Source organism: Saccopteryx bilineata, chromosome X (genome assembly GCF_036850765.1).
Source record: "Saccopteryx bilineata isolate mSacBil1 chromosome X, mSacBil1_pri_phased_curated, whole genome shotgun sequence".
Classification (NCBI taxonomy): domain Eukaryota; kingdom Metazoa; phylum Chordata; class Mammalia; order Chiroptera; family Emballonuridae; genus Saccopteryx; species Saccopteryx bilineata.
Window position 1 is genome coordinate 105,348,906 of NC_089502.1, and position 24,258 is coordinate 105,373,163.

General features: G+C 39.2%; 1 protein-coding gene across 5 annotated transcripts in view; it reads right to left on the minus strand.

Moving 5' to 3' along the window:
- Nucleotides 1-24,258, minus strand: part of PFKFB1 (6-phosphofructo-2-kinase/fructose-2,6-biphosphatase 1) — a 91,173-nt gene that overhangs the window by 28,424 nt on the left and 38,491 nt on the right. For 2 of the 5 annotated variants that reach the window (XM_066250260.1, XM_066250261.1), the window contains exons 2-11: nt 21,901-21,979; nt 20,559-20,684; nt 16,666-16,759; nt 15,747-15,813; nt 14,466-14,540; nt 12,735-12,791; nt 10,615-10,736; nt 7,227-7,434; nt 4,368-4,514; nt 814-918 (exon numbers count right to left, since the gene is read on the minus strand). In XM_066250260.1, coding sequence (XP_066106357.1) covers nt 814-918; nt 4,368-4,514; nt 7,227-7,434; nt 10,615-10,736; nt 12,735-12,791; nt 14,466-14,540; nt 15,747-15,813; nt 16,666-16,759; nt 20,559-20,652 — 969 coding nt within the window. In that variant the 5' untranslated portion in view covers nt 20,653-20,684; nt 21,901-21,979. The remainder of the gene's footprint in view (nt 1-813; nt 919-4,367; nt 4,515-7,226; nt 7,435-10,614; nt 10,737-12,734; nt 12,792-14,465; nt 14,541-15,746; nt 15,814-16,665; nt 16,760-20,558; nt 20,685-21,900; nt 21,980-24,258) is intronic. The other 3 variants (XM_066250257.1, XM_066250256.1, XM_066250259.1) reach the window with 2 other exon arrangements.

Sequence of the window (24,258 nt, forward strand, 5' to 3'; positions counted from 1 at the left end):
TCTCTCTGGCTCTCTCTCTCACACACACACAAAAGACACATGCATCCCCATGTTCATGACAGCACCATTCACAGTGGCTAGGACGTAAAGACAACTAAAGTGTCCTTCGATAGAGGATTGGATAAAGAAGAAATGGTACATATATACAAAGGAATACTGCTCAGCCATAAGAAATGATGACATAGTGCCGTTTTCAACAAAATGTATGGACCTGAGAACATTATACTGAATTGAAATAGTAAATCAGAAAAAGCTATGAACTGTATGATTTCACACATATGTGGGATATAAAACTGAGACTCAGGGACATAGATAAAAGTGAAGTGGTTGCCAGAGGGAGGGGTGTTGTGGAGGAGGTGAGCGGGGGAGGGGATTAAAGCAGGACAAGTATGTGGTGATGGAGAGTGATTTGACTCTGGGTGATGTGTACCCAACACAATCAACAGTTCAAATGCTATAGAAATGCTTACCTGAAACCTATGTCTCTTATTGATCAATGTCACCCCGTTAAATTTAATTTTCTAAATTAAAAAGAAAAAAAGAAAAAACTATTTTTTAAAATTTTACTCAGAAAAACTATTTCAAAAATCATTAGAAAAATAAAAAAATAAAATAAAAGAGAGGAATCTGTTGCCTATAGCCAGGAATCTGAGACAGCCACAGCTAAATGACTATGTGCTTTAGGGAAAGGTAGTTGCGGCAAAGTATGCTTTCTTATGTTTCTAAAGAAATCTCAGAAACTATAGAACCCAGAAGTTGGAAAGTAGACACTGGGGAGGAATTCTAGGAATCCATCCACCTTTCAAACATTACCTCTCCCTTGGGATAGCGGTAGCGATATTTATCTTGGTCCCGTAGTGCAAATTCTTCAGGGTAATGTTCTTGGATTTCTTCATAGGTCATCTCCTCACAGACACCCTGAGAAAAATTATTTGAGGACAAAAATATTCATAAGATAAAATCCACACACCCTTTCCCATAGTTTTGAGTACAAATAATCGTAGAACAGTAGCACCTAGGTTTCTATGAACATAGCTCTAGGTTTGTGCTTGTTGTCTGAGTGTATGTGTGTGTTTGTGAATGAGGTGTGTGGTTGTGCAGATGAGAGAGAGTTCATGTGTATAGATGTGTTCAGGATGAGTGTATGGTGGGTCTCTGTGATGCTTCTCTATGATTGTTCCAATAGGTTTGTAGGTGTACATTGTACATATATATGTATGTATTTTTATAAATATGTGGGATTAAGGATTTGTGACTTTGCATGTATGTGTGCAGCATGCTTATTACGGGTACCTGTGATATGTTTAGAGACTTTTGATTTTTTTTTGTATTTGTCTCATCATATGCAGTGTACTTGTGTGATTTTGTTTGTGTACAGGGTGTCAGAGTATTTGAGATTGTGCCTGTGTGAGTGTTTCTGTGGTTTGTCTTTCCATGTGTATCTCAATATGTCTGTGACATGTGTATATGTGAGTGTGTGTGTCTCTGATTGTCTCTGATGTATATGTGTGATAATCTGTGTGCCTATGTCTAAGGCCTGTGTGAATATGTGGCATAATATTTGAGACTGTGTGTCTGTACTGTGTACATGTCCATGGTATGCCTCTGTGTTCACGTGATATAGAAATATGCAAAGACTGTATTGTGTCTAAGGTGACTGTAATTGTGCCTATATGTATCTCTAGGTGTGTATGTGTGTGTGTATATGGTATACGTGTTATTGGTAGATGTGCCTGAGAGAGCCTGTGTCTGAATGGTGGGTCCATGTGCTTGTGACTGTGAGTGCACTGTGGTGGGTGTCTGTGATTATGTTTGCCTATGCACATCCACATCAAAGCTCTCCCATTTTATAGCATTTCTCATCCCTCCTGCTCCTACCTCTGTTCCAGGATCTCTGGCAGATAAAGAAACAATTATCCACAGATATCTCAGAAGGCAAGAATTAGTATCCCTAACAGTTTCAGAGCCTAGAGGAAATACATTCTATTCACCCAAAGAAGGAATTGAGAGCTCATAGAGCATATAAGAGCTCCCAGTCCACTGAGAATCCCCAGAACTGAGGTGGCTACTGGTAGGTTAGGAGAGTGATGTTGAGTTTTCAAGTTTTCCTTCTGGTTGTGTGGATTCCAAGGATTAGATTTTCCTGTAGAAGAAGCAGCAGGCTCTGGTTGTTGTCTTTTGAACAATCTACAAGGTTTGTTGTCTTTTGAGCAATCTACAAGATTCATCTCCACCCTAACCCCCCAAACAGCTTTGCATTGTCAAAATTCTCCATTTGGCACTCCCTTTGAGAAAAAGTACACCATACGGGGTACATGAAGTCCTTCCAAATTGGCTTTGACTATATTCTGAGGCATTCTAGAAACTTTCTGCCTGTGGAAATGGTCACTGATAACCTATCAACTTAAGAAAAAGTGCCTGACTTCTCTAAATTTATTTTCCTTACCTGAAAAATTAGGAGAATTGTAAATTTTCCACAAAAGTGTTTTGAATATCAGAGATAATATGTGCAAAAGAGACTAGTATAGGATGTACAGGGCATATTTTAAAGAATTAATCAATGGAAATAATTATTAATATATTATTATTTTTTTTATTTTTATTATTATTAATATATTATTGATCATGCAAAACAAACTGGAAAACTAAACATCATTCTAAATTCTTGCTTCTTCCTTACCCACCTCCTCATTACCAGTTGCTGAGATTCTACCTCCTAAATTTCTCTCAATTCTATTCCTTTTTCCTCCCTCTTAATCCCCACCACTACAACATTAGCAGATCTACACACACATAATACCCTCTTTGATTGAACTGTTCTCCCTGTCTGGTATACCATTTCTGATCTTCTCTATCTGGCTCACTATTAACCTTCCAAGTTAACACTGACATCACTTCTTCCAGGATCTTGGCTGGGCCAGATGCCCTGCCCCAACGTCTACATGCTCACAGTCTGGCCTGTCAGAGCCAGTATTACAAAACTGTTTTGTATTTCTCTGTTTATTCCTCTTTCTACCCTGTTTAGCCTGAAAACTCAGTAAAGGCAGGAACCAATCTCCATCTCCAGCACTACTCCAGTGGTGAAACAAAGTAGGTATTCAATTAATGTTTACATAGTGTGTGTGCCAGAAACAAACCATAACTGAACTCTTATGATAAAGAATTTACATATTTTCTTGCATGTATTTTATAACAAATACATGTGAAATGTAGAACAATGCTGTATATCCATTTGTGTGTCATTGCACATCTGTAGTTAAGTACATTTGTATACACACACACACATACTTGTCTGTATTTTCTAGAGATATATTTAGTAGGCAAGCAAGTTAACCTACCTCCATTCAAATTATCTACACCTGTGGTGAAGATTGTATTTTTGAGGTTCAACAATCATAATCTCTGTGCTGCTACCTGATGTTAGTGTATCTATAGTGCAGGTGAGATGATGGAGAGGAAACAATGCCTTTTAAAGAGTTCATGGGAAAACTTGACCCTGAGAGAGATTGTTATATCATGATGGTCAGATGAAATATTTCTCAAGTTTTTCTTTGTTCCATCTCCAATGCTACTTCTCTGGTCCATTACACCCTCACCTATTGCCTGGACTAACTTAGCCATCTCCATACTGGTCTACATGCTCACTCATTCTGGTCCTCTTTCTACCTAGCCTCTACACATGGCTAGAGTGGTTTTTCTACTAAAAAATGTGAATCACATTCATCAAACCACTCCTCCCTGACTTAGACCACCACATCAATGGTTTTCCATTCATAGGGCAGCATCCAAATCCCTCAACACAATATAAAACCCTATGAGCTGCCTTCCTTTCCATCCTTATCTCTCTTATCTCTAGACCTTAGAATCACTGTCCAAGCTTTATCCTCAGTTCTCTGAAAATGCCATGCTCTCTTCTCACTTCTAGGCCTTCACATGAGCTGTTGCTTGCCACTGAAATTAAATTTATTCTCTCACTCTCAGATCATTTTGCCTGTTTCTTTTCTTACTTCTAGCTTTGTCTAGGAAGGTTTCTCAGTAAATCTTCCACCACCAAGTCATTTCAGGACCACCCTCACCTTATGGGGCCACTATAGTCCCTTGCATTTCCCATGTCAGCACTTTGTCACATGAGGTGCAATGTTTTATTTACTGCTTGCCTTTGGGCTCCATGAGGACAGAAAACTTGTCTGTTTTGGCCTTCACTGTATCCTCAACATACAGAATAGTGTCTGGCATATCGTTAGTTGTAGAGAAATGTTAGTTGAATTAATTAGGCTACCATGGAAGCCAGAGCAGAGGCAATCCAGAGTATAAATCCTGAGTCAAGCCTTGCCACCCACCAGGAAATCCATTCCCCTACATCTCACCGCATCAATCTCATTCAGAGCCTTCCACTGCTCATAGGGAACGCCCAGGGCCTCAGCTGTCTGGATAGTCCTCTTCATGTGGCTGGTCCACACTTTCAGGGAGCTGATGCCCTGGGACTGAATGAAGTTGGCCAGGGTGTAAGCATACTAGAAAGTGGGAGCGGGTACAGAAGGAGAGCAAGGGAGAAAGAGTGAGATTGAGGAAGACAGGGTGCCATGAGAACAGCTCACACCTGTCACAAATGATAGAATGATGATAAAAAAAACACAAGAATACAAAGTCTTAAATGTTTCCAACTTTCAAAGTTATACTTTTTCCCATGTGACTAAGGACTAAGAGAATAGAAAAGAGTATGTGTGTTTGTTCATTGATATTTGCTCACTGAACCCCCTACTCAGTTATTCATTCATTCAAACAGTCCAGCTTTAACATTTGTGCTCACTAAGACAAGAGTACATATTGAGGGACTCCATCCACAGTCCACATCTCTTCTCTTCTTGCCTCCATCTTGTACTCATAGATGTCTTGAGTACAATACATGTTTGTGGACAATCTAGTCACATGACCAAGTTCTGTCCACATCATATCTTCACCAATTCTCCTCATCCACAGCGACCCTTTGTCCACCCCTTCACCTAGTGGTGAACACTTCTGTGACACGGCCTGTTCTTAGGTAGACTCTCTGGGATAGGGCCATGCAGGCACTGCATGCAGACACTAGACCACAAGGGCAAGGATTTCTAGGTTTCTGGGTACTCAAAGAGTGGTCTAGATGTGGTAGGGTGAGATTTGGGGGATATTTATTTTTGACCCTTTGAATTCTTATTGCTTTAGGCAGGGATCCTGGTATCCAGGTTCTAAGGGCATTTGAACATGTACTGACTATGTGGAGCTGTGTTTTGTAATAGGATGTCCTGTTCTCAAGACACATCCAGTCCAGCGAGGGAAACAATGACAGCACCGAGAGAAACCATGCAGGGCTGCAGGAGCCCAGAGGAGCAGGTGATTCACTCCCTTTCTGCGTATAGGTCTGTTATTAGTCACAGATGCTGTGTGAGGAACATCTGCACAAATACAGAGATACACGCACACATTTATATGTACAAATATGGGCATTGTGTACACACGTTCTAATTATGGACTCTGAGTCAGCAGTCAGCGTGCTCTGATGGAAGGAGCCCTTGACTGGGAAGTAGGTGATGGGAGTTAAATGTCTCCAGCTTCCTTACAGTCTCTGTGCGCCCTGGGATGCATCCGTGCCCCTCTCTGGCCTTGGAGCCCCTGCCTGTAAGATGTGAGCAGCATTAGCTTACCTAGCCAGGCCTCTGTGAGTGGAGATTAGATAGTGGATGGGGAGCACTCAGAGCACTCCCTAGCACACGGTGACAGCTACTGTAATTGATGTGGGTGAGAGTCAGTGGGAAAGTGCACGGTGCACTGTGACCGTGAGCATAAAGGTTGGGGCCAGGTGGGTACATGTACAAGAGCACATTGTGTGGAGGGAGGCATGCTGTGTGGAGAGGGCCACGTGTCCAAACTGAGTGCTGAGCTATGTGGAGAAGGCCATGGCCAGCCCCAACCAAGAGACTCCTGGCTGCAGGTGATGCCACACGGTGAGGATGATACTTGTGGTTGCCTCTGACTCTGCTCTGAAAACTGAGAGATATGGGACTCAGAGGTCAGAGTTCACCTTGAGAGCAGGCTGCCTGTCTGAAGGCAACAGAGAGGGAGTCATGAGGATGTGCCTTCTGGTCAGGTGTCTTGCCTGTGACACGGCCACCTGTGTAGTGGGGGTTGCTGAGGGGCAGGCAGGAAGGCCTGGTTTTCAGTCTTTGCTCCAGCTGTGTGTGACCTGAGGACACTCTGCTCCTGTCTGGGCCTCAGTTTCCTCATCCATAAACTGGTGACGGTAATGCCTAGCCTACAGAGTTACTGTGAAGATTAAATGAGGCCACACATGTGGAAGCAGATGGTGCTGTGACTATGCACAGTGTCCAATTAAAGATGCTGCTCCCTCCCTCTGGATCTCCACTTCTTACTGTCCCCTCCCCAAGTGATTCCCCCCAGCAAAGGCCTGTGCTAACAGGCCCGGCCACAGGGCTCAACCCCAGGGGAAACATGTGCCTTTGTTGAGCCAGCACCCATAAAGTCCGGTCACTATGTTTGCCTGGATAGAAGAGACTCATGCCATAGAGTCAGAGATGTGCCAGTACTGGGAAAGATGGAGCCCAGGGCATGGTGACTTGTCTGGGAGCAGAGAGGACAGGGGAGGGCTTCCTGGACCAGAGCAGAGAGCAGTAGCTATACCTTGGAAAAGAGTGTGAGTGGTAGGGCAGGAAAGAAGCAGTAACTGGTGGGGAATAAATGCTAACAGTATGATGACGTGAAGTGGGTTAGAAGGGGTATAGTCTCAGCCCTGAGTAAGGAAGTAGAAGATGGATTCCATGATGGGGTACTTCAGGGCAGTTTCTGTGCAAGTGCTAGTTACCAGCTGCAGAGGAAGGCAGCCTAGGTGGGGAAACTGCACATGTGAAGTCACAGAGTTGTGAGAAATATGAGGGGACCAGTCAGGCAGGGAAGAAGGGTGCTCACCATACTGGGACTGGAGGAGCAGCTAGATATGGGCAGGCCTAGAGTGCCAGGACCAAATTCTCAGACTTGCAGCTTCTGTGGGCACATGGTAGCCATTCAAGGATGGGTCAAGACTGATTGGCTGACAGGGAAGAAGGATTGAAGTGACCACTGCTTCTACCCTGTCCTCGAGTCCCCTTATACTCAGGACCCAAGCAGTGGCCACTATACCCATCCATGGCCCAACTGGTCCAGCTCAGCCTCTGGGGGCATGGGGTCCTCCCTACCTGCTTGCCCCGAGCTGAGAGGCCAGAGTCACCTCCGATGCGGCCTCTGAGGTTGAGTTCACTCTCACCATGCCGGCATAGGTAGATGGAGCGGGGTGTGACATGGATGTTCATAAGATAGTATACTGTACGGCTCTGGATGTGGTCCTGTACTCGGTTCACCATGTAGCGTGTGCCCACGTCGAAGATCTTGATGTAGGACAGGTGGCTGGGCCAGTCCAAGCAAGAGCAAGGGCAGTTCAGGGGCTGAAGATGGAGAGGCTAATCCCAAGAGAAAGCCCCAACCACACACACTGCCTTCAAACCTCTTCCACAGCCCAGCCCTCACCAACTTTTCCTCTAACAAGATGCCATGCCATGTTCTGTTCTGGGTAACTGTTCAAGAGACCTGGTTCCTGGCCATCTCTTGGGGCTCATAGCCTACTACCATCTCCCTGTATCCTTTTTAAAAATCTTATCTTAAGCCAGGTTTTCTTTTCACCTTCACTTATCATACTCCGTGCGTCTGGGTTCTATCTTCTATGGTTCACACTCCTGATATACTCAGAGAGAAGCAGTAATTCTTTGTGTCTTTGAATACCTCTAACATCTCACTGGTGGCTTCAGACTTGTCTACTCCCTCACCTTTTCAAATGATGAGCTACCTCTGCTATGATATAGTGTACTTAATACTTTACATGCAGTTACCACATCGTGTCTGTGTGTGCTTGTGTGTTTTGGGGTCTCTTTCCTTACTCAGAAAGGGTAGCGAGTCGGATTCTTTTCATTATCTGACATGCAGTTAACAAACACATCCTTGCCTTTTCTATGCAGTGTGCTTGGGCTGAGGACTCAGCATTTGCCCTTTGGGAGCTTTTAGGCCAGTTAGGAATATATATTTAGAAATGCACAATCAATGCTTAACACCCATTCCACACACAGTCACTAGATACTTAATCTAAGGTGTGCCAAGTACTGGGGCATGGAAATACAGAAGTGGTTTACAACATCAGTGGGGAACTTGTGGTCCTGGCTTAAAACCCCTTTTTAATCCCCTCAATTCTCTGCTTGTCATGAACTAATAACTATACACAAAATGATAGTTAAATTATCCAACAACCTGTTTACAAAAGAGCTTGAAATGGAGGACACTGACCAATCAGAAGACTAGAACTATGGAGCAAGACTTTTGAGGCACTTATTGTGCCAGGCATTAATTACAAAATGGTTTGATTGTAAGGAATTCAGGGTGATCCCTGGAAAAAAGATGGAGGGGGGAAGTCTGGGGCAATGGAGTAACACACCAGCAAACTTGTGTGCATAGTAACAAAACCAGGTAAATGGAAATAGTTGCATTAACCCAAGGCAGGCAAAGCAGTGGCTGATCTGTTCAGTTTTAGAAATGAGCCAGTACATTCATTCTCTCTAGGAAAATTTCTTTGAGTTCAGGATTATGTAAAGTCATTTAGAGGTGTTTCACACCAAAAGTATTATCATAGCTAATATCCATCTCCACCATGCATAATTTAAATTAAAAATTATAAACTATATTATATGAGGAGGATCTACCAAGTTGATTTTATTTTTTCAATTTTAACTACCTTCATAATGGAGATATAAAATATTAAAAATATTTTAAAAATGATATTTTTTTCTTATTTTTGGTAGCCTCTGCCTTGTTCTTGTCCTGAACACATGTATAGAATACCTGATGGGTAAGCATGCTTTTCTAGACCTCCTCCTCCAAGCTGGGCCGGGACCCTTCCTCTGTGTTCATCCAGTTCATTTGCTTTACCATCCCTATCATTTTGATCAACTGCATACTCATTGTCTTCCCCAACCAAGTTGTCATTCTATCAGCAGAGACAGAGCTTCCCTCTTTGGGTTCCTAAGGCACAATTTAAGGCTGGGCATTGAGGTATGGACTATAAATGTCTGTTGATAGAAAAATGATTAAATAAAGCAACCCTTCAGAATCAGTAATCTTCATGCCCAAACTGATTCATCAAACATTAACCAAGCACCTGCAGGAGTATAGGTTGAAAGTTAGGGGCTTTCTCAATGCCATTCCTTCACCTAAGCTTTTCTCCTTCAAATTTCTTTCACTGTATGTTGCTAGCTCCTCTAGTGTCTTTGTGGAAATTTGAAAAAGTTACACTTTATTCAGGGAAGAAATAGCCCCATTCTAGCACACATGCGTTGGTGAGAAAAGCAAGTGTACCCTTGACCTAAATGTTCTGACTTAGTTAACAATTTTCACAATTGTATATAAGGTCCTGCTCCTTGCATGGAGTGTCTAAACTTCATGTGACACTTTTTATTATATATGGATGTGGTAAGAGAAGAATCAGGCTGGAGTTTGAAGATAAGAGTTGAGTATATTCTGCTATTGATTTATTGTGTGGCTTCAGTTAAGTTCTTGCCCTGCTCTGGTCTCCATTTTCCTATCTGAGGAATGAGGCAGCAACAATGCTCATCTTTTAGGACTTCAGTTGGACAAAACTAAAATGATGGTCTTTAAACTTCTTAGGATAATATTGACTGAAACCTCCTTACCCTTCTCACTTTGGTTTCAAAGAATCTGAGTAACTTTGAGAGTCTCTTCTCATCACAACCCATTTCAAAAGAGAGTAGGGCTCTGGGAATACCTTATGTGTAAAACTTACATTTTCCCTAGTATGCCAGCTAACATTTCTTTTATATTTACTTAATATTATAAATAAAAGTTTAAAGTCTTTCATGTGTCTTCCCATGTTTCCAGGTACTATGAAAGCTACCTGAGGACAGAACCTATTTCTTTTGCCTTTATTTTTCTCCCCGAGCCTGGAGGGACCAGATACTTATTCATTAAAGAGGTATACATGGGCATTGTAAAAAGAGACGTGGCTAAGAGACAGAATATGTGATTAGAATCCTTGTGCTACCACTGACTTATGGTGGGAGCTTGGGAAACTTGTTTCAGCTCTCTGAAACTCAATTTTCTTTTTTTGAAAATTTATTATCATAAGACCTATTTCAGTCTTCTTTACAGGGGTGCTGAAAGGATTCAATGAAATAAAGAAAGTGAACATGTTTGGAAACTTAAATACCATCCATGGGTAAAGAAAACTTTAAAAGAAATAATAGCATCAAATAGCTTCCCACTCCGGAGATCAGATTCTTGATCTGTCCATTTGCTCATAAAAGCACTATTTCAATCCTCTCGTGAACACTTTACACATCAAGAAATCACCACCCCATTGATAATAGAGCTAAGCAGGCCCGTGAAGACAAGTCATCAAGCCCAGCTCCCTGATATTACAGATAGAGAAGTTGAGACCCAGAGAAGGAGGAAATTTCCTTAGGTCCTACAGGACATCAAAACAGTGTTAAGGAACCAGGCCTGGACTTTGGGGTTTTGGGATCTTACCTGTCAAGTTCGTCATCCAAGGGTTGATAATTGAGTTCATAGCATTCAATTCTTTTTAGAAAGTCTTCCAGAACCCTTTCTCGATCACAGTTCATGTAATCAGGGCTGCCGAGTTTCACTTGCTGGGAGAAGGGAGAAGGACAGAGGGACTGTGATAGACAGAGACTCTGACAGTGCTCTTGAGAAGGGGCTGTAGAGATCATTGAGTACAACCTCCCTCATAATAAAGATGTCAAAATTGAGCCTTGGAGAAAGGGTCTTGCTCAAGTTTATAAAATGAGTCAGTTGAAGAAAATCTGGATTGTGTGATTCCTTATTATATTTCTGTGTGGTCAAAGAAGGTATGTAACATATTCGGTTCTAGAGTACACACTGTTTAAGAAGAACATTTATAAGAGAATTGAAATTGTAATGTGAAAAATTGTTGAAAAAGAAGAGCAGATCTTGGCCAGCGATCATAATGGCTTACACATATCAACTGTTTCCTGGGAGAACATAGCATGTTGGCTTTAGATTTTTGAAAGGTTGGCATCTCCAACTCCCTCAGTACCTACGTTCTCCATTCATCTTAGTGAATGGCACTATTATTCACTCAGTCACCTGAGCCTGAAAGGAATTTGGGAGTCATCCTAGATGCATCCCTTTCTAACATTTCCCAAGTCTCAGCAGGGACCAAAATTCTGTCCACTTTATTTTCTAAATATCTTTCCAAGTAGCTTTTATTTTCTCTTGCCTAGGCTCTCACAATAGCTTTGTGACTGATCACTTTTTCTAAAATCTTATTACTGCTGATGTATTCCCTATAACAGTAGCCAGAAGGATATTTCTAACATGTACATCTGATACTGGATTCCCTTTCTTAAAACTTTTCACCATTTCTTCATATATCTTACATAAAGTATGAAATATTTTAGTGGGCGACCCATGACTTGTCATAATTGTTCCTCCAAATGTTTTTTTTCATCCTTATCTCCCATTGCTCCCCTATTTCTCCACACACTTTGCTTTAGCTAACTTAAGCAGCATATAATTCCCTGAAGATGCCATACTTGGTATATGCTATTCCATTATTTCCCATTCTTTGCTTGCCAAATTCTTATGTATTCTTCAAGATTCAGGTCAGCTCTTACCTTCATTGAGAAGCCTTCATGATACACCCTACCCCTTCCATGCAAAGTTAAGTCCTCAACACTGTGCTCCCACAGTCTCTTATTCCCTCATCTTAGCACTTACCTCAAAGAGTTATATCTATAAACCTGTCAGCCTCTCTCATTAGACTGTGAGCTCAAGGGCAAGATTTTTCTCTATACATTTCTATGTCTCTAATACCCAGAATGGCCCAGCACAGGTATATGGATTCTTTTTTTTTGAATAAAAAATAGATGGATAGATGAACAGATGAAGAGGAGAGAGGGACTGAACATGTTCTGTGCCCCTAGAGTAAAAAATAAGACCTATGAGTGGAAATTACAAAGAGGTAGATTTCAGCTTGATTGGGCAGCATTTGATGAAGGCAATGATTCTTTTGTCATTAGAGGTATGAAGAAAAACTCTAGACAAACATTTACTTGAGATTTCAGGTATCTGATGGAGGGTTGAAATAGATGACATTTAAGGTCTCTTCTGTCCCTGAACTCCAGTAATTTGATGAAATAAGGAACAATAAAATGTGGTAAGTGATCTATGTATAGATCACATGCCTAGAAACTAAGATCAGTGATAGCTCTGATATGAATTGCAGGGCAGAATAAAGAGCTTTTGGGGCAGATAGCCAAGCCTGACGTCAGTCCCAGTCCTACCTCTTTGCTGGCTGTATAAACACTTGAAAACTCACTTCTCCTCATGTAACCTCAGTTTCTTGTTTCCAATACTGAAACCATTCCTAACATGCAAATTTGTTGTGAAAAAATCAATGAGAGTCAAGCTTGGAGCCTGATGCATATTAATAACTCTATATATGTTGGCTTCATTTAATTTCACAGAAAAATGTAGGTCAGAATTGTCAAGGAATGCTTTCTAAAAGAAGTAGGAGAATATTTTCTTTAATCTCATAGAGATATTTTTAGGCATGATCCAAGCCTGAGGCAAAATAAGAAGGAAAGGTAACTGGTACTCCTTACCTTGATGTTTTCTGCAATGATGCCAGGGTCGTTACAGATGGACTCAATAAAAAACACCTATAAGAGAAACAGAAGAGAGATTTCCAGCAGGGAATCATAGTTGATATGAGCCAAACATAGTTTGAATCCTTCTCAATGGCTCTGAGCATTCTCTAGGGATCTCTGACAACATAATTTCATACAGTGGTGGTTTAAGGATTCTGAATTTTATGAGGCAGATTGGCTCTAAATTGAATGACTCTAGATTGTTGTTTTGTATGTTTACTGTTTTAAAGTGGGATCCTATAAATAATGACTACAAAATGAATTAGGTTCTTAGAAAGACATAATGCTCCAAGAAGGATGGACAAACTTTTGTAAGTAGTGTGCTAAGGTTGTGATAGGATTTAGCTCACCTGAAATCATTTCACCTGAAGTCAATTCTTTTGATGCCAATTCACCTAATTATCATTTTCTAGAGCAGTTTTTTTTTTTTTTTGCAAATACAAGTTTTAAAAATTCCCCTTTATCTTTTACACTCATCTCTCCAACCCTTCTCCCTTCTTCCAACCATCATGGGTCTGGACCTATGGGTCTGTTTCTGTTTTATTTTTTTTTAACTGTTTTTTTTTTTTTTGTTTTTTTAGATTACAAAAGTAAGTGAAATCATAATAGTATTCATCTCTTTTTCTTCAGTCTTACTTATTTCACCTAGTATAATACTCTCTAGGTCCATACATGTTGACACAAATGGCAAGATTTTATTCTTTTAATTGCTAAGTAATATGCCATTGTGTGTATATCTATATGCATATATGCAACCCTCTTGATGTATTATGTCTTTCTACAGACTTAATTGTTGTCTGTATACCATATCTTTATTACTCTATTGATAGACACCTAGGTTGTTTTTGCATCTTGTCTATTGTAAATAATGTTGAAATAAACATAGGGTGCAGATATCTTTTTGAATTAGTGTTCTTATTTTCTTTGGATAAATATCCAGTGATATTGCTGGGTCATATGGCAATTCTGTTTTTAACTTTTTGAGTAATTGCCATACTGTTTTCTATAGTGGCTGCACTAATTTACAATTCCACCACAATTCATGAGAGTTCCCTTTTCTTCACATCCTTACCAACACTTGTTATTTGTTGTTTTTTTGATGATAGGCATTCTGGCTGGTGTGAGGTAATATCTCTTTGTGGCTTTGATTTGCATTTCCCTGATGATTAGTGATGTTGAGCATATTTTCATATGTCTATCAGTCACCTGTATGTCTCCTATAGAGTAATACATATTTAAGTCTGCTACCTATTTTTAATAGGATTGTTTGTTTTCTTTATATATTTTGAATATTAATCTTTTATCAGGTATATCACAAATATTTTCTTCCATTCAATAGGGCTTTTGTTTTGTTTTGTTAATGGTTTCCTTTGTTGTGTTTACTGGTTTTTAGTTCTTATACATTCTTTTTTGTAGTGGTTCTCTCTCCTCTTTCTTTACTCCCCCTCCCCACAGTGTCAGTCTGTCAGCAATTATCTTCCATTGCCTAACATGGTACCTTTCCTTTCCTGTTCTATTCCGTTCTGTTTTGCTGTTTCTAACTGTGATCTGCAAAGCCATCTCAACAAAGTTAAAATGTTGAGCTTATAGTAGCTGATTTGGCATCTATGAGTCCTCTGGCTTGCTTTTCTTTGGGATTTGTGCTGCATAAGTAGGCTCTAGATAAGAGTGGCAGTGCTACTGTACCTTATAACCATGTTCTTTAGCAAACTGCAAAATCAGTGATCGTCGATCTCTGGTAGTGTTGGTGGCATCAAAAACCTAGATGTAAATGATTATATTGGTTTACTGTGAGTCTGGCGCTGATACAATGCCTATTCTTTGACCACCCCTGTGGTCAGCTAAGTGGAGTGCTACCTGAAGAGGATAGAACTTGGGTTGGGTGATGAAGGATAGGAAGAATTTGGAATTGGCTTGTGTCAATTTCTCAAGCACTTCATTAAGCCCTGCTGTCTACCCCAAAATGTAGCCAGCTCTGTAAGTATAATAAAGCAAGATTAAAAATGTAGGTTTTTATTAGGGTCATTATACAAGTGAAGTAGCTTAGAAGAAGAATTGGTCATAACCAAGGTCATCAAGAGTTGCTGATAGAAAAAAGTTAGAACTTATTTCTCAACTCTAGGATGAGTCTTCTTCCTTCCCTATCACTTGGCAGATCTTTAAGAACAGGAAACAAACCCTGGCCGGTTAACTCAGTGGATAGAGCACTAGCCTTGTGTGCAAAAGTCCTGGGTTCAATCCCTGTTCAGGGCACACATGGTAAAGGACCATCTGCTTCTCTTCCCGTTCACTCTCTCTTCCCCTCTTGCAGTCAGTGGCTTGATTAGTTTGGCCCCAGTGCTGAAGATAGCTTGGTTGATTTGAGCATTGGTTCCAGATGAGGGTTGCTGGGTAGATCCCAGATGGGGTACATACAGGAATCTGTCTATCTACTGTCCTCTTAGGAAAAAAATAACAAGAAACAGCTATCTATCTTCAGCACCTTAGGTGGAACAATTTTCATATTTGAAGATCTTTTCCTCTTTTAGAACTTGCAAATCCTATCTCAAAGGCCTAGGTCTAGGAGGTTAAATTGACAGATGTTTAAGTAAATCTCAGAATTCAAAAAATGTCTGTGCTGTATTTTTAAGTTCTGGCATAGTCTTGCTAAATTCTTGGGAGTTGAGAGGTAGATATAGTATTAATAGTTAACAGTGTAGATTCTGGAGACACACAACCTGAATTTCAGTTCTGTCCTGCCACATACATACTGTGCCATTTTGGGAAATTATTTAATCCTTCTGTGTGTCATTCTCCTGGGATATAAAATGGGGTATAATAACAATACCTTGCTCATGGAGTAAGGTGGAATTAAATTAATATGTGCAAAGAACCTAGAATAATGTGTGAAATATAGTAAATGCTCAATATATATTAGCTGTTCTTCATCCCAACAGAAACCCTAGGTAAAAATGCACATTTGTTTACCGCAACATGACCTTCTTTATGGCTGAGATAGTCATGGACATCTTTCAGGGCTGCCAGAGCACATTGCCTGAAAAAACATGGAGAAAGAAACAGACAAGACTTATCTCCAAGATTGATTCCTCTCAATTTCTGCAGTATCTTTTGTACCATCTTTCAAATGTCCTATATTAAATTATTTACCCATTAAATCTACACAGGGTGTCTTATGTTATAGGCATTATGACAAGCACAGAGAGGTTACGCAGGTAAAAGTGGCTCTGTGCGTACATGTTAGGGGTTGGTATGAAGTGGCATACCCAGGAAAAATTAAATAATGACAGAAGCCATAATATTAAAGTCTTCGACCCTTGAGCTAATAGAGCTCAAACTGCACTGGCTCTTCAACCCAGTTAAAGCCTGAGTGTATGTATGGTCTATAAAGTAGATAGAAGGCATTACTGGAACAAGTAATAGTACAAGCACAGGTATGACATTGGCAATTTATTCATGATTTTGGAAAAAATCTATTGATTACTGTTTCAAGGTTCTATTATGAGGGCATGGATCAGTAAATGAGACATGGGCTCTCTTCTGAAAGAGATCAGAGTCTTGTAGAGGAAAGAGACCTTCAGGTTGAATGGATGAGATTGTAGAGACTGGGGTATGCCAAGCCATTAAGGATCTCATTTCAAATGCTAGGCCGAGAAGTTACTATTCTTTCCTGTTATAAGTAGGAGACTGTTTAAAGTTCTTAAGCAGGAATGGCTATGACTAGAAACTGGTTTTGCATAAGGTGGTTAAAGGGCTGTCCAAACTATCCTATGAGAGTCTAGAGGGCCTCCTTGCTAATCCAAATGGCTCTGCCTCGGTCCCCCATCATCTGAGCAAAGCCCTCCCTCAGCCAGGGGCATCACATGTCCCTAAAACTTTAGGTACTTACTTCCTGATAAGTAGGGCTTCCATGTTGTCTGGGAGAAAAAATTCATAGTTCTTGTAGGTAACTGCTTCTCGTCGATACTGGCCTAAATTAAACACTAAAAGCAGGACACAGTGGTAAAAAGGTTGAGAAGATCTCAGTGGCAAACAAATGCCCTTTCTGGGAAGGATTTTAGAAGTAGAAGAAGGTATAATTTGTAGTTATATAATGTGCTTATAAAGATTCAATTATAACCATATGATCCAGCAATGCCTCTACTGGATATCTACCCCCCAAACACAAAAACATTCATATGTAAAGACACATGCCCCCTTTCATGTTTATCACAGCATTATTCATAATGGCCAAGTTATAAAGACAACCAGAGTGTCTGTAGATAAAGGACTGGCTAAAGAAGATGTGGGACATATATATGTAATATTACTCAGCCATAAGAAATGATAATGTAGTGCCATTTTCGACAACATGGATGGACCTTGAGAACACTATACTGAGTGAAATAAGTCAATCAGAAAAAAACTAAGAACTGTATGATTTCACACATAGATGGGTTGTAAAACTGAAGCTCATGGACATAGATAAAAGTGAAGTGGTTACCAGGGGGAGATCGATGTGGGGGTGGGGGGAAGGGTGTAAAGAGGGACAAATATAAGGTGATGAAAAATGAATTGACTTTGAGTGATGGGTATATGACATAATCAACAGTTCAGATGCTTACCTGAAGCCTATGTACTCTTTTTGATCAATGTCACCCTATTAAATTTAATTTTCAAAATAAAATTTAAAAAGATGAAGCTTTAAATTATGGATACCAGATCATTTATTGTTCACAAAATCCTGCAAAATGGGAATCATCATTCCCATTTTACAAAAGAAGAAACTGAAGTTCAGTGATAGTAAATAACTTTTATAGTTAATTAGTGAGGAGCTGGGATTCAAACGCAGGGCTGTTTGACTTCAAAGCTGGTGCCTTTCCATTAATCTATTTTACCATAAACCCCAATCCTTTTCATACCCTACTACATTGGAAAGATAAAGAAACTGAGACCCAGGGAGTGAAATCAATCACCAAAGGTCAAACAGTGAGTTAGAATTAGTTTGGGCTTTCTGAATCAAGTCCAATGTAATTACATTTTTTTTCTGTATCATGACAGAGAATCTAAATTTAAGCCCTCTCCAACCATATTTTCTCATTTGTAATGGTAAACAACCAGAGAGGAGGGAAGGAAAGGAAGAGGGATAATAAGTTAAGTGGTAATATAATATATTATTTGTTTAACCAATAAATATTTTCTTATGCCCACTCTGTGAAGCAGGTCAAGAGGCTGGGGTCTCAGAGATGAACCATATCTACATGATGAGGCTCTCAAAGAGCTCAGGATCCACCAGGTTGGACAGGGAATAAATCAGTGAACAGCGAGCTCTCACCCAATTTGTTAAGTGCTCTGTAAGAGCCATGACGGGGGGGGGGAGGGAAGGGGAGAGTAATTAACCAGGGTGATCTGAAGCTTTTTGGAGAAAGGACTTGAATTAATCTTTTTAGGAGGGCAGGATTTTTACAAGAAAGCATAGGGAGTTAGAATAAGGAACAGAGACGTTCCAGGTAGGGTAGAGGAATAGTGTAAACAAAGATATGGCATTGGCAGAAGGTAGAATACATTTGGGGGTTGGTGACTAGGGTCTGAAAAATCGGCAGGGGCTGATTTTGGAAGGCCTTGAACACGAGGCTAAGAAGCTTGTATTTCAGTTTGCAGCCTAAGAGGTCCCTTAGAGGCTGTCACTCTGGTCAGCTTTGTGCTTTGAAATATGACTGTGAGATCCTTGAATGTAGTGGCGTGGAGTTGGCAAAAAGCATGCATGTTAGGTTAGGGACTCATCCGCCACTGTGTCATGTGCCCCTACACTCAGAAGAGGCTCCACAGAACCTGCCATCCAGGGGAACAGTTCCTTCTCCATTTCTCTTCTGCAAATGTCCTATCCTACTTCCACAGATCCCAGCTCAAATACACCCTATCTGGAAGTTTTAACTACATTCCTGTTGGTAATTTCCTCTATGAGCCCACTCAGTACCCTGATCTGGGATTCCTAGGTGACATGAAGTACTCTCAGGCATCCCAACCGATGGAGAACTCCTCCAGGACAGGGTGCAAATCTCACCTATTTTTGTATCTCCAATGCCTAGTGGAGATAAAAACCTAGTATAGGTTTTTGATACATGGAAAAGTATTGAGAAATTCTCTGCTACTGAATTAGAGAAAGTACATGAAGGAAAAGAAGAAATCAGAGAAAGAGAGGAGGGAACTTGGAGAGAGGAAGGAAAGGGGCAGATAAATAAGGGTGTTTGGATGGGCAAGAAAAAGGAGAGAAATAGAGTGAAGAGGAGAGTAGAGGGCCAATATGGGATTCTTTTCTATTCTCATCAGTAGAGCCAAGTGTCAGCCCTGGTACAGTGAGTATTACTAAATGTGAATTCATATTCTGGTTCCTTCACTAATTGACCATGTGCTTTTAGACAAGGCACTTCATCTCTCAGGCATGAATTTTATATACTATGAAATGATAGTAGCAGTTCCTTCTTCCTGGCTGTTTTAGAACTTGAGAGCAGATGTAAATTCTTTGAGGAAAGGCATCCTACTTTACTTGTTATTTGCTCAATATCCAACAACAGCCTTGGGACAACTGTGTGCTCACAAATAATTAATGCTTGAATGAATAAATGAATGCCTGAAGAAGTCTAAGTACTTGCCTAGTGCACAAATAAAGGAGGAACACGGCCCCAATAAAAATTTTCAGCCATGTTGATTTTCTTTAAAAAGTATCACTACAGTCATCAGGGAATATCAGTGACTAAATAAAAACCTTTGGTAGACTTTCTTACATTTACTGTTTGTATTCTGAATTGCATATGATGTGGGGCATCCTATCTTTTAGTAATTAATTTTAATCTTGTCATACTTGAGAGACAAATAAATATGACTTAGTTCCCTGCCCCCCCAGAGCAGTTCCTGGGGAGTTAGATACAGACACACACTACAACAACATACCGTGTAATTAGTGTTGTCATAGAGGGAACTGTAGTAAGAGTTTGTGTGGGAACTCAGGATCATGGTCCTCTAACCATGAGCAGAGAAATCAAACAGGAACCGAAATACATGATGGTTAGAGAAATCAACTGGAGAATAGGAGAAGTTGATCTCTGAATAATAGGTATTAAGAAGATAAGAGAGCACATTGAGGAGAATGGAAAAGATGGAAGTAGGAAGCAGGGAGGAGGTTGACAGGCAGTGAAGGAGGCTCCTCTGGAGGTGGAAAGAGGGGAGGCAGAGGGGGCAGGCTCAGACCTAAGGAGAGGCTTGGAGAGAGCAGACACTTTCTCGACTCTAAAGGATAAGGTGAGCTAATGTGCCCAGCTTTAGTGAAAACTTTGTGAGTCCCTTCTGCCTGAAGCTTCAATATACTTGATTACACATGCTTCTAAGTTCTGAAGAAAACCTTAAAGTTGTAAAGAAATGGTAATGTTAATAAAAACAGTAATATTGGTATGGTAATGATAGAAATTGTAATAAAAATACTATGCTACTAATAGGTTTGTGTTAATGTCTTGCAAAAATGGAGCTCTTTGAGGAAAGAGATTTAATCTTACTACTTTTCCTGTCTAGCACTTAGCATGAGGTTGGGCACAGAGTATGCGCCGAAAAAAATTTAAAATTCATATGTGTAGTGGTGGTGGTAGTACTAGTACTAGCTGTAGCAGGAACAGTATTAATCCATATACTGCTAATAATTGAGAATTTTCTGGTACTGAGGTCTTTTGTCTCTTCTGAGGCCTGCTACCTTTGTTTTTTTCAGCCAGTGGCCTGTAAGGAGCTATATAACAAAAGGTTTTAGAGACTTACCTTTAGTTGGTATTCCTATCCAGTTCAGATATCGAGTGAGCTTCGTAGAGATGTAAGTCTTTCCTCGAGCTGGTAAACCCACCATAATCACCATTGTGGGGGAATTGGTAAACTGGGGTATAGATGCTGAAAGATAAACAGAGCCTTAAAAACTTAACTTCAAGTTCACATGATCTTCTGGTATCAGCCCAGGAATGTTGAATAGGAAAGACAATCTCTCCCATCATAATAACTATACAAAAAAACCCTGGAAATCGAAAATTGCCAAAATATTTGTTTATCTTTCACAGATACTACTGAACAACATATAAACTCATGTGAAATTTAGCTAAAAATGGTTAAAGAATTGCTAAATATTAGCTTGGGGCTAGTGTAAGAATGTGAAGACCCTAGTAGATGCAGACACAGGTGGTTTTGTATTCTCTTGCAGACCTTTCCTTTAGGAATTCCACCAAGTGCTGACAGGGAAGACTCAGAAGAATCCTAGAAAGATATACTATAGTTATGGCTTGAGAAGGGAAATAAAACAGCAACCATTGTTAACATTTGTTCAGACAATTCTCCCTATATGCCCTATGAACAAAAGCTTCAATCATCAAGGGGAACGGCAATAAAATTGTAGCTTGAGAGCACTGGCAGAAATTCACTGCATCTGGCAGAGAAGAGTTTTCAGCACCACTGAAACTTTGCCCAGACAAAATTTCTCTATCTCCCCTAAGGAAAATAAGCCTTAATATGCAGAATAAAGAGTAACAGGAACTGAGGCCACTGGTTGAAACTCATTACAGCTGGAGGAGAAAAATAGAAAAAAATGTTCTAACCCAGGAGAAGCAGGAATATGTGCTAGTTCTACCATTATATTTAGAGGAGGAGCAGGAACATTTGGGAAGGTTATACCTCTAAGACTCAGGATAAACCTGTCTAAGAGTTAGGCTTAATCAGAATAGCATAGAATATCCTTAGTCTCCTACTTCCCATTACCAGGCTAAAAACAAAAACAAAAAAAGACAACAAACAAGTAAAATAATAATGGACTATATCTTTAAAGGATGCAAGAAAAAAAATCATATCCAGAGAAGTACAAAGGGAAGAGTCAAGGTAAGAAGGAAATGCAGTCTGAAGAGACAATGCATCAGGATCAGTCTCAGTTATAACACACATGTTGGAATTATCAGACAGAAAATTTTAAACAGCTATGACTACTATGTTAAAGGCTTTATTGGAAAAGTAGACAACATGCAGTATCAGAAAGGTTATTTTAGCAGGGAAATAGAAAGCATAAGAAAGAATTAAATGTAAATGCAAGAGGAAAAATAGTAACAGTAACAGATGTGAAGAATACCTTTAATGTGCTCATCAGTGGACTTGACACAGCTGAGGAATCAGTAAACTTGAAGATAGATCAATAGAAATTATACAAACTGAAATGCAGAGAGAAAAAAAGAGCAAAAAAAGGAAAACAATGAGATATCCAAGAACTTTGAGACACTACTAAACATGTGTAATTAGAATATCAAAAGGAGAATGAGGAAGAAGAAATATTTGGAGAAATTATTATCAAAATCTTCTGAAATTAGTGATTGATACAAAAACAGAGAACCAAGTATCTCAGAGAACACCAAACAGGGTAAATAAAAATTTTTAAAGAATCACATCACATCCAGGCACATCAAATTCAAACTGCAGAAAATCAGGCAAAAATAAAATATTGAAGGAATCCAGAAAAAAAGGCAGGGGGAATATGTTAAAACTGAAAAGTACAACAACAACAAACAACAACAACCCTTCACTGAATGAATTCAATAACAGAATAGAAATGAAAGAAAAAAAAGAGAAGTAAACTCAAAGATCTATCAACAGAAATCATTTAATATAACCAACAGAAAAATAAAAGGTTGAAAAAAAGAACAGAGATTCAGGGGCCTGTTTTTTTTGTTTTGTTTTTTTTAAGACGAATATTCATGTTATTGGTGTTCTCAATGGAGAGGAGAAAAAGAAGAGGCTAAAAAGAAATTATGGCTGAATGCTTCCAAAGTTGATGAAAAATATATACTTAGAAATTCAAGAAACCAAGTAAATTCTAAATAGGATAAAACCATGAAATTCTTTCAAATTAATCAAATTGCTAAAAACTAAGGAAAAAAGTAATCTTGAAGGTAATTGGAGAAAAATGACACATTAACTATAAGGGAACAATAATGATACAAACATCTACATATTTGTTAGCATAAACCATAGAAGGCACAGTAAAGTAGCACAAAAATTTTAAAGTATTAAAAAAAACAGCTATCAATCCAGAATTCTATATCTAGCTAAAACATCCATTATTTAAATTGTGAAAAACTTTCTCAATGAAAAAAAAAAACTAAGAATTTGTAGCTGTTTGACCTTCCCTAAGAGAAATGCTAAAAAATTTCTTCATATAGAAAATAAATGATACCAGAAGCTAAGAGTATGGGCAAATGGGCGCTAGCTGGTTAGCTCAGCTGTTTGGAGCATTATCTCAAAAAACCAAAGTTGCAGGTTCAATCCCCCATCGGGGCACATATGGGAAGTGAGCAATGAATGCCCAACAAAATGGGACAACAAATGAACACTTTTTTCTCTCTCTCTATCCCCCATCCCTTCCTCTCTTTGTCTCTCTAAAAACCAATCAATAAAAAAATATGGAGAATGAAAGAAATACAACAGAAATGGTAATCGTCTGAATAAATATAATAGTTTGTTCTGCATTTTTTATTCATTTAAAATATATTGGTTGTTAGAAAGAAAACAAAATATAACATTGTATAACATTGTACAATGATGAAATACAACATCCATTCCTGATGAAAACTCTCAGTAAACTAAGAAGGTAAGGGAACTTCTTCAACCAGATAATATATATTTACAAAAAGAAAACTCCTAAAGCTAACATATATTTTTGTGAATAGACTATATGCTTTCCTAATATCAGGAACAAAGTAAAGGATGTCCACTCTCACCATTCCTATTCAACATAGTATTAGAATTCTTAGTCAATATTATAAGGCAAAAAAATAAAATAAATAAAAGGCATATGGATTGTAAGGAAACAAATAAAACTGTTCCTGTTCACAGACAACATGATTGTCTATGTACAAAATCCCAGGAAATCTACCAAAATTCTCCTAGAACCAATACGTGAGTTTATCAAATTTATAGGATACAATGTCAATGCCCAAAAGGCAATCATATTCCAAAACAAAATAAAAAGTAAATATTTCTAATAGCTCTAATAAGATAAAACACTTAGGTATAATACTGAAATGCCTATATAGGATATATATGCTGCAAATGACAAAATGCTGCTGAAAGAAATCAGAAAACTAAATAAATAGAAAGACATACTGTGTTTATGGATATGAAAATTCAACATAATAAATATGCTCATTCCCTCCAAATTTATCTATATATTTAACACAATACCAATTAAAAACCTCATCAAATTTTTAAAAGATAAAGATAACATGATTCTAACATTAATATGGAAGGGTAAAGGAACTAGACTGGCTAAAATAATTGGCAACATAAGAACATTTTGGAGGAAACTCCCTACCTGATTTTAAGATTTACTATAAAGCTACAGTATATTAGCCCTCTTTTATCTGTGGTGTTGCTAATTGTAGTTCAGTTACCTGCAGTCAATTGTGGTCCAAAAGTATTTAATGGAAAATTCTAT